Source organism: Atractosteus spatula, chromosome 1 (assembly GCF_055471065.1).
Source record: "Atractosteus spatula isolate fAtrSpa1 chromosome 1, fAtrSpa1.hap1, whole genome shotgun sequence".
Lineage (NCBI taxonomy): Eukaryota > Metazoa > Chordata > Actinopteri > Semionotiformes > Lepisosteidae > Atractosteus > Atractosteus spatula.
Window position 1 is genome coordinate 53,322,422 of NC_142706.1, and position 11,065 is coordinate 53,333,486.

Sequence of the window (11,065 nt, forward strand, 5' to 3'; positions counted from 1 at the left end):
TGGCTGGTGAAGCCAATACTGTTTTGGAATGAGGGATTTATTTTGCATGATATATATATATATTTATATATAAATGTCTTATATATTATATATATAAATATCCATATACATATATGGATGTTTTTGTAATTAGCACTAAGATATTACAATCAGTTAACCTAAGTAAAAGGAAAGGTTTTGTATGCCATTTTTTTTACTTCTTTTCATTAATAAATGCATTTTCAAGCTTAGAAAAAAAGTTGTTCTACTGCTGGTGTGAAGGCTAGCTCAGCCCACATAAAAGCAGAAGGGCAGAGTCATCACCATCATTATGAAACGGATGACAGATGACAGCTTTCCTGCCAAAGACTTCATCATTTTTCTCATATGTTGACATCTGAGTATTACAAGGAGAAGCTCACACACATGAATCACTTTCTAGCCATCTCTTCCTTCAGCTACAGACTAATTAAATAATTAGTGCATTTCAGTTCACATAATGTATCAAGCAGAAAAAAGGTGAACACTACAAGGTTGTAACATTCAAAAGTTATTAAAATATGTAAACATAAATGCTGACTAGATTAAGGAAAGTCCTGTACTTAAGAGCCTATTCATGTTTTATCACTGAAGGACTCTTGACCAAAAAAGGCTAAACCAGGCTAATTTGGTGGCTTTTCTCTAGTGAGTCAGAAATGTGTGTGTGTACATGTGTAGGTGGAAAACCTGTGAAAATAAGCACAAAGGTCTCAATATGTTCAGGGAAATATATAAAAAAATTGAGAAATTTCACAGCAAAATCAATGAAACGCCCACTTACTAACATGAACACCTACAGTATTTCATGTGAAATTGTTAATGAACCTGTTCAAGTGTCACTAAAGCTACAGTACAGTCACAATGAAATGCAGATACTGTATGACAGAAAGTAAATTAATTTTATGTTTACATAACAGTTCCTTATCAAAGTATTACTGATAAAAGACCCTCTTATTTTTTCCTTCTTTCTTAGACTAATGTAACAAAACCATCGCTTTAAATCCCATTAATTTCTAAACATAAATCTGGCTTAATTGTTATGGCTTCATTGGTCCACTTTAACAAATTCAGTTGCTATTATTTTAAAGAAACGCAAAAAACCTGAAGATACACTAGCCCTCCGGGACTACTATTTGAAATCCCAGTTATAAAATCCACCCACAAATTCTGGGTGAAAACTAGTGTGAGCAAAAATACACCATAAGACCATGAAAATAGCAGGCAAATCCATTTGAAAATCAAAGCTTTATTCACCATTTTCATCTCTACCTGTAAATAGTGTATTGGGGTCTTTCACTGTTAACTGTACGAGAATCACAGAAGGCCTTATACAAAGGCTATTATAAAAATTACCCCCTCCCCTTCTGCTATCATTTGCATGGAATTCAGGGAAAGCAGGCATTTCCAGAAAATGAGAAGCTTTCCTTATAATGCAAAAGGATACTAAGTCCCTATTTATTTCTCAAAACAAAATTCTTTATTTTTTTACTCTTAATTTGATTAAAAGAAAACATGCTGTAAACCTAGCCATTGTCAAGGAACAAGTAAAGGTTTATTCCATGCTGAAAAGAGAAGAAAAAAAACATTTCTGCTGTGTTCGGGTTTGGGTGTGGGTATGGAGCCTTCTTCTATCCAAAGAAGGTTCCCCATTCGAAACATTGTGTTTCTTCTCTGTTCAGCATGGAATAAATCTTTACTTGTTCCTTTGCAGCCTAAGCATGCTGACGCAGCCACCTACTGTAGTTGAGCTACTCAAGCCATTGTCATATACTGTAGCTATTGCAGACACATTGAAGAAAAACAAGAAATACTCTTCATCATTAAAAGTGATTATTCCTTTCCAGTCGATGGACCATGGCATAGCTTCCTCTTTAATCCTTTTTTTATTTGCTGGTATTTACCAATTAAACAGACCTAATTGCAGCAAAGGCCTCAAAAGAATCTGAGTTTCCTGCAGAACTTCAATGTTACAGTCAAACCGCATTCATTATTTCTCTCTCTTCCTTTCATTACAAAACAGCAGTGAATGCTTAATTAAGATTACTTTTGGTAAAGAAAGTTCTTAAAAAATTAAAAACAGAACACATTATTGGAAGTGTAATCTGGAAAACAGGCTTAGCTCTAATTAAAAACACTTACCAATACTTTTTGTATTCCAGGGTTATTTGTCTGATACCAACCCAGCACCTTGTCCAAAATTATGAGCTGTAATTCTGGTCCATTTCTATAGATTAAAAATATGGAGAGAGTAATAATAATATTTAACTCAGCAGTACATTATGATGAGTTCTCAGACAGTAACATCTATCCATTTTCTAACTTTTCATTCAATTCAGGGGAAACTCGAGCCTATCCCAGCAAGCAACAGGCACAAGGCAGGATTCAATGTGGATGGGATGCCAGCCCATCACAGACAAGAAGCATCTTAATATTACAATTCCATGCAAAAGTATTCACTCCCTTCCCAGTGAACTTTTACAGTATGTACATTTTTTGCTAATATGAAACATTTAAAATTTGATTAAAATATTAACTTTAAAAAAGGGTATCATTGGAAGGGAGCAAATATGCTTGCAAAGAACTGTTAATGATATTGGTGAAGAAAGGTGTCATATTTTCAGTTTGTTATTGTGGTCAAGATGCAGGGTTAATTGCACACTTCAGATGAAATGAGTTTTCAGGCAGCACCCTTAACCTGAAGACAGGCTTAACTCAATGTCTTGAACTTCAGTATGTTCAAACCTCAGAGTTTCTGATTCACTCTCATTTCAAATCTTTATTAATGGTATAAAAAAATTCAAGTATCTTTGTTTGAATTAGAGAAAGGTATATTACAGTATATACTGTATACAGTACGTATACTATATACAGTATCTGAACTTTGTATCTGGTGCTTGTTTTAAGTAATTTAGCAACTTTAGTCTATAAATATTATTCAGTATATGACACAAAATTTATTGTTTATTTTTACAAATAGCATCATTGTACATGGCTGTCTATGCATTTTCTATTTATCTAGCCTGCCTTTGTAAGAGCATGAATGATCATGTGCTCAAAATATACAGATGCAGCCACTCAGAATGTGTGCCGGATACTGGAGCAGTTTGTAGTGGTCATGCTCAAACATGACCATTGTTTTTTTTATCTGTTTTTGGACTGCACAAGTTTGTACAACCGCCAGGTGGTGCAGTGAATGTTTAATATGGCTTATGGAAGCATTAGGGCTGTCGCAAGAAAATGCCTGGTTTCAAAATTCCGGTCAATGTATTTTTCCAATTACAGAATTTAAGTTGCATATTGTTATTTACTTTTATTACATTTAAACTGTGTATTACAGTATGTTAAATATTAAATTAATTAAAAAGTAGTTATATTTTATAAAAACAGAATTACTCAGTTGGATATATAAAAGAGTTTATTATTTTTATACTGTAGCTTGTAACATGATGTGCCTCTTTCAGGGTTTCATCCGCATTGAGAAAATCTATATTTTGTCTTAATGCAAATTTCAGCAATGAGAAATGTTCTCAATTTCTGGGTGGTGTGGTGGCTAAAGATCTGTGCCTGTGGCTGGAAGGTTGCCGGTTCATATCCTGCGGCTGGCAGAGGAATCCTATTCCGTTGGGCCCCTGAGCAAGGCCCTTAAACCCAACTGCTCCGGGGCGCCGTATAAATGGCTGACCTTGGCATATTGTCCAAGTTTCAAAATTATAAAAAAAATTAACCTTTTATTATTTTCCATGAGAGAAAACAAAAACGTACTTTTTGAGAAGTTGTGTACTGTTTGCAAAGTAACTGATTTTGACAAACAGTTAATTTTGTTAAAACTGTCTGACTGTGCTGTAGCTTTCATTTAATTGAACAGAAAGCCACCTTGCTCTTACAAGCGGCTCAGTTATCAGAGTTTGTGTTAACACACTGCACCCTTTTGAATGTATTTTTATCACCGTTTTCTGTTCGGGGGGTGGAGGTTGTCTCCCTTCCTCAGTTTAACATCTGATACGTTCCCAGTAAACCATGAGACTCAAACCCGCTACTGACAAAATTATGTGCTAAAAAGTATAATTAATAAAGCCTTGTGTCATTTCTCAAACTGCTCCAAAGTCGGGCACAGTGTAAAAGCCTCTAAAATGAGTGCCATGATGTACACCACAGTTACCCATAATACAGTAATATCCGTAATACAAAGGAACACTACAAACTAAAACAACCCCAAGTGCACGCGTGAACCTAGGAAAAAATGTGTTCCACAAAACAGAAAGTGGTGTGAGGGGTGAAAGTGGGGAGCTGATTTAAAAAAAAATATATAGAAAATCAAAAATAAGAAACAATAATGTGTCCCTGCCTAGCTTAGACATTGCATGACTTTAAAAGCTATAAAAATGGTTTTAGATAGATAAACGCTACTTATGATACATGAAAAGTGGGTGAATGTTCTTGCTAGATAGAGTCTATTGAATGCTGTAAATTAAAATTATTTTGCCAATGCTACATGTATGTACACATTCTCTTCTTAAAACTAGGAATTTAAGCCGGGAAGTACTTAGCTAAAGCTGCATCAGTGACTGTTGAGAATGTGTATTGATGGAGAGTGAAATAAAAGCCCACACCCATTTTCTGCTGAAGTGGATGCCCTGGCTTCTGTCATGAACCGGCTGAATGAGATCTTTACATTAACTAGCTACTAACTGCCAAACAGGATAGATGGACTGAATTGTCTCCTCTTCTTTGGACCTCTGCTTATATTCTTAAAGCACAGACCAATGTTGTAAAGTGCATACAAATAAGGATCAAGCTAAGAAATATACATACCTGTGCACTTCATACAGCATTTCCAGTAATATACTATAGAAATGTGAAGCATGGTTCTCCTGCCTTCTTTTACTAAATGAAACAAAAAAGATTAAGTTAATGTTGACTACATACAGTAATAACTTCACTTTCTGATTAGTACATTGAGTGTTCCTGCATATCGTGATGAAGCTATCTACACATTTAGGCTGAACAGATTTCTATATAAATCAGTTACATGACAAATAATAATGGGAACTGGCAGCAGATAGGAGAATATTGACTCTCTGCTGGTCTCCCAAAAAGTGGAAGTCCAACTTCCCATACAAGAAGGAGAGACCCCTATTTACAACACCTATTAGCCCTCTAGGAGTCCTTCCACTCACATTCTCTCTCTTCCTGTGGGGACTTTGCGACTGTTGCATGTCCACACCACTCCTGAGTATGAGTGCAGTAGCAGCCACATCTGTATGAACCCATTCCATCACCGCAACACACACACACAGAAAATAGACATAAAAGGAATTCTATCTAGTAGGGGGGAACCCAGTAACTAGAAGGATTGTTAACAATAAAACCGCTGAGTTACTCTACCTGATAATTAAAGTAGTTTAGGATAGCACAGATAATAAAACACTTTCAGACATAGAAGGTTCTACAGATTGGAGGACAGGTTTCCTAGCAATTGTTATTGGAGGTAACAACAACTGATATTGGTAATAACAGTGTAAAAAGTTTAAAAGCAGTCATCCAGAGTATAAAATACTGCAGATTTGTTTGGATGGAGAACCAGGTATTTGTTTAAGTATACATGTATAATAACAGGAGAAAAATGTGAAGATTCGTAAATGATCGTACAGCACAAAACCTGAGTAGTAAACCTGTTATATGTTATATGTGTGTTACTGTTATATTTCACTAGAGAACCACTTCTGTCTAGAAAATCATCTGATGTTTAAAATAATATTCAGAGATGAATGTCCAGCATGAAAACAATTTAATCTCCCATGTTCACTACCATGTGAACATCAAACAATATCTTTCAAGCAATTCAACAGTGCCATCTTTTGGACTTAAGTGACTGTAAATTTTAGTAACTGCAATCAGATAAGCATTTTTACCACTTTTTTTTATTAAATTTGACACATTCAGAGAAGACTCATTATGAAATATTTAATTTTCATTCATTACAACATAATCTCAGGTATAGACTAAGCACCTCTTAAGGTTCAAGACATGCAATCAAACAAAAAGAGTACTTCAGTTCAGAATTTAGTCTAGGTGGTAACACGGCGTGTTGTTATCCTATGTGGGAGTGGGAGAGATGGAGATTGTGATCTAGTTTGTGATTGTGATTGTGATCTCTGATTCTTGCGATCATCTAATGATTAGATGTTCTTGTTGTATATTGTTTGTGAGTATGCTTTGAAATAATAAAAAAATAAAAAAACAGTCTACACAAGAGACCCAAATGGTTTCATAATTAGCAATACATTCCACCAGCCCATGACTGTTGAACAAAACCTAATAATACTGTAATCCACCCCCAGCACACAAACAAAAAAAACTAAACAAAACAGAAAATGTGTGGGCACTTGATATTCTGATTTTATTAGGAAATACTATTTGGCAACACAGAACTCTTTATTTGTAGTAAAGGCCTAGAGCAGAGACTTAACTAAGGAGTCAGTCCAACAAGCACCATGCCTGTATGTTACCCCACTAACCATTACCCAATGGAATTCATATGAGTTACTGTGGAAAAAGCCCATAGTAAGAGGTTGTTTGTAAAAGGCTTGTAGTACTCTAGCAAATTAGAAATTTTCATATTGTCTTATACAGTCATCTACTTACATATGGGTTATGTTCCTGAACCTGCTACGTAACCTGAATTCTATGCACTACACAATATGTCACATTTGCATATCTTTACAGTGCAGTGTACATAAAGGATTTTCAATTGAGCTTAACACCTACAGTAAACCTATGCATTAGAGACACAATTTGATGTGTTTATACTGTATATTAGATTGCAATATTATGTATTGGATGAAAAGCTTTGCATAATAAAGAATAAGCACAAACATAATTGTTGTGTTTTATAGGGGGTTGGTAATCATTATTATAGGAATAACCCTGCTTGAAACACTGTGTACAGTATGTAGTGACCACCTGTAAGCATTACAGACATGATCTAATGTGTTTGTGTGCAAAATTACAATGCATGTGTATGTGGTAATATCGCACATTATATATTAAAAATACTAATATATATTAAGCATATCTGAGAAAGAGTAATAACTAAAAACAATCATAGAATGAATACAATGTTTCATAACACCTAAACTGATAAGAAGCCATATGTCTGTGTTTGATTTTCTATCCACAAAATTAAAGGTTTTTCCATTTCCTAAATAACATTTTCTTATAATAGAGTAATTGGTTTCACGGGGGGCAGATCCTTTATCGTGTACGATATTCATTCTTTCACAGTTACTGTATATTCACCATGGATGACACCAGTCTGAACTCATGCTCAATCTTTGACAATTCATATTCATGTTTCATATCTAGTTAATATATCCACTTTTCTTTCTAGTGTAAATATTTCCCACCATTTTTCACTGCACCAGGCTCACTTGTCACATCAGATTTACACTTGCTGGCCATGGATAGAGTGATTTCACAATAAAAAAATAAAATAGTGAACATCAAGATAAAAGAACCCACAGCCAAGCACAGTGCAGACTGAGTGTTCTTTCACAAAACAATTATACAGCATACAACTCTGAATTATATTTGTAAAGGAGTTGCTAAGTAAGTACTGTACCAGTATGCGTAAACTGTGACGACTTTCTGCTGCCTGCATGACAATTTTTTTTGTATTTATTGCACAATTTTTTCCACTCACCTTCTGGTTTTTTTCACTAAGAATGATGACAGTTTCTTGTTGAAACAAAAAGTGTCTACTTCATTCAGAAGACGTTTAAACTCTGGGTTATTCACCAACTGAGAAAGCATAAGACAATCAGACAGTTAATTGCATAAAAAGTAACAATTAAGAAATACAATGAATACTGAAACATAAAAGCATACAGGACCAAACAAAGATGTGCATTAGATTGCAACTAATTTTAGTACTATTATTAGCATATTAATTATAAAATAAACCTCTATTAAAAGAGAATACAAAGAGGAGTCTGATGAAATTTGGTCCAGCCAAAAACACTGCAAGTTAAATGGAAAAAATACAAACTTTAATCTTTAGAAACACATGACATACTGTATCCTTGTACCACCAGATTTATAATTTCCATGGTGATTTGCACAATGTCTGATTGCTGTCAAAAGAAGCCAGATGCCGAGTGTCAAAGCTAATAAATTACTGCAAACAGTTACCACTTTTAGTCCATAGTATTTGTCTATAAAATCTGCAAGGAGCTGTACCTGTTTTCACTGAAGTTAATCTCATGCTATTGATCTTATCAGTCATTATATCACTGACATATGTGGCTACATGTCAATCATATCCCAAAAGAAATGTTGTGTCTTTCATTAAAAAATAATTGGGCCATTGAACAGAAACAATGATTCTGAGATTCACATTTTTGACTAAAATTAAATAGAGACTGATTTTACCTAGATTTAGATTTGTCTAAATTTAGAATTACCATTTATAGTACATGCATTTTTTAATTTAGATCACATGATTAAATTAGATCACATTGTTAAACACCCTGCTCATTGCTTTAAAAAATGAGTTTCTCCATTTTATCTTGTGCAGTAAATATGTATTTCAATGTGATGTGAAACAACTTAAATTACAGGCTTCAATTTGTGTGCTATTACTGTACACAATTGGAATGTCTTAAGCAAGGTTGAGCATAGAGATTAAATTATCTTGAAATGTAAGATCTGCAAAGGATGTTTGATTCCATTATTGCAGGTTATTTTCTTTAAACCAAACTTTAAATATACACTGACAAATCAAAACAATTAAACATTCCATGTTACATCCAGTGCTCCTTTACAAGAGGCTTGTTTCTGAGCCACCACAGGAAATGAAAAACAAGTATAAAAGGAAAACGTTCTCTCTATACCATGAAGTATTCCTAAATCACCATGCAAATCAACATAATCACAACAAATAACAAAAGAACTGTGGACCGTGGTTTAAGGGTATTCTCTGAAACATTTCAACATTACCTAGTTGCTGTGCTGTGAGTTTCAAGCTGCGTGTTATCATTCTGTGCAAGTGGGGAGTGTTAATTGTATATCTCCCTGAGCAATTCAGCACAGCCAGGAGAGGGAACCCCAGTTTCCTGCTGTGACAGTTAAATCTGACAGCTCTCCACACTGACTACAAGCTGCCTGCTAGCTGAGACACTCTGCCTCTGTGGCTGCATTCTCAAAAAGCTTTAATTGATTCTTTGGTTGTTCTTTGCATCTGTTGTGTTATGATCAGTAACACATGACTAAACTGTATGTATGTGTACCCCCCATTTATTTTAATTTTTGATATAATATTAATTTATTATTTATATCCAATAGGAAATTGTTATAATTATTTGTGCGTATTTAATTTTTCTTTCCATTGTGGTAAAATGTGTATAATTAAATTGGCAGTAAGTAGCAAATGCAGAGTGATTAAATTCTTAAATAAGGGAATGCAGGATCACTGAAAGTATACACCATATCTGGTTCAGTCGTACTACATTATATGTAATTGGTCTGGAGTGGAAATAAAGTCCTGATTACAGAGCTGCATCATTACTTACAGCATGCGTTATGGTATGATTCCAACAATGTACATAACAGTAGATTATTACAATGCCACAGGTTTTGAGCCTTTTAATAATATGATAGCAAATTCACTTGTACCACAATAAGTTCAGCTTCCAATCCTAGGCCTGGACTGTCTTAACCATCAACATTACAAAGACAAAACTGTAAAGAAAATCCTTCTGCTTATTTTAAAAATCATTCCATGAATGAGCCATTGCTCTTCACATCCTGACATACAAATACCTGTTTAGAAAGATACTTTTTGCAACAATTATGGTTACAAGAACCCATAATTTTGAAAAGAGAAGCATTGCAACACTGATAAAACAATTGATGGTAAAATTCTTAACTTTTGTGCATGGATGCCAGACAGTGCAGGGTAACTTTACTATTACAACACCTAAAACCAGGTTGCTTCCACAAATCTATTAAAAGATACTACTTACATAAGATTGTTTCAAAGTCTTCACTTTCTCTTCCATTGCAGCCATTATATCCTTGTTTATCTTTAAAAGAACAAAATTGAACAATATACTATATAACCCGTGACACGTTTAACAAGATAAATATCAGATCTATATTTAATTTAAAAAAGTTAATTATTTTTGACATGTCTAGCTTGGGTTAGCCAGTTGTATGTTTTCGTATCTCGGCTCACAGCTAAGAACCCTGCTACAGCACAAAGAGGAGTATAAGGAAGTGTTGGCAGACTCCGCCCACCCTCCCTACTTCAAGCCGCTCATCTTTTAGCACATCACAGGCACCACAGCCGGTATAGGAGGAAAGGTAGTGACAGGAGAGGCATCCCTCACAACCATTACTGCAGGTGGCACTGTGTCACCAAGTGCAGAGAGAGGCCTGGCCAACTGGCCACCCCCCCGGGGGATTCCTGCTCACGGTCGGCTAGTAACATAACACCATGGTTCTAACCCCATCATGGAGCTCCACCTGTGCTCGATCTGATGTGGCCCTTACATGTCACTTTTTTAAAACTTTTTGTACAGGTTTTATACAATTGTTCTGAAGACATAATAATGCATTGTCACACAAAGCAATCTGAACAAAGTACCCTGCTCAATAGTACAAAAGCAGTGCCCAACCCAAGACAAAATTAGGTAGGATTATTTTTTGGCAGATCCAGAGCACTAACAACTCTGCGCTACTGCTTGAATGACCCTAGATTTAATATTATATTTCTATATCCCCATGTCTCTAAAAGAATGCCTTCAACAAAAGTATTATGACAATACTTCCATTAACAATCATGTTGAGAAATGTTTTTTTCTGTAGTTTAGATACAAAATTATTTACAATTTTCCAAAGGATTTATTAAAGCATGCATCTTGAAATTCTGATTGCTATAGAGACACTTTAATGTAAGATTCATCAGTTCAGTTAAATAATTGTGTTAAAATGGTGCCTGGTGCTCATAATGACAGATATGGGACACAGTGGTGCCTATGACTTGAGG

At 34.8% G+C, this 11,065-nt stretch overlaps 1 protein-coding gene across 1 annotated transcript in view; it reads right to left on the reverse strand.

The window, feature by feature from the left end:
* The window catches only part of LOC148841269 (uncharacterized), a 92,069-nt gene extending 81,984 nt beyond the window's left edge, over positions 1-10,085 (reverse strand). Inside the window, exons 1-4 of the mRNA XM_088924352.1 lie at positions 10,041-10,085; positions 7,721-7,818; positions 4,831-4,902; positions 2,158-2,242 (exon numbers count right to left, since the gene is read on the reverse strand). Of these exons, the coding sequence (XP_088780478.1) occupies positions 2,158-2,242; positions 4,831-4,902; positions 7,721-7,818; positions 10,041-10,085 (300 nt within the window). The remainder of the gene's footprint in view (positions 1-2,157; positions 2,243-4,830; positions 4,903-7,720; positions 7,819-10,040) is intronic.
* Positions 10,086-11,065: the final 980 nt, after the last annotated feature.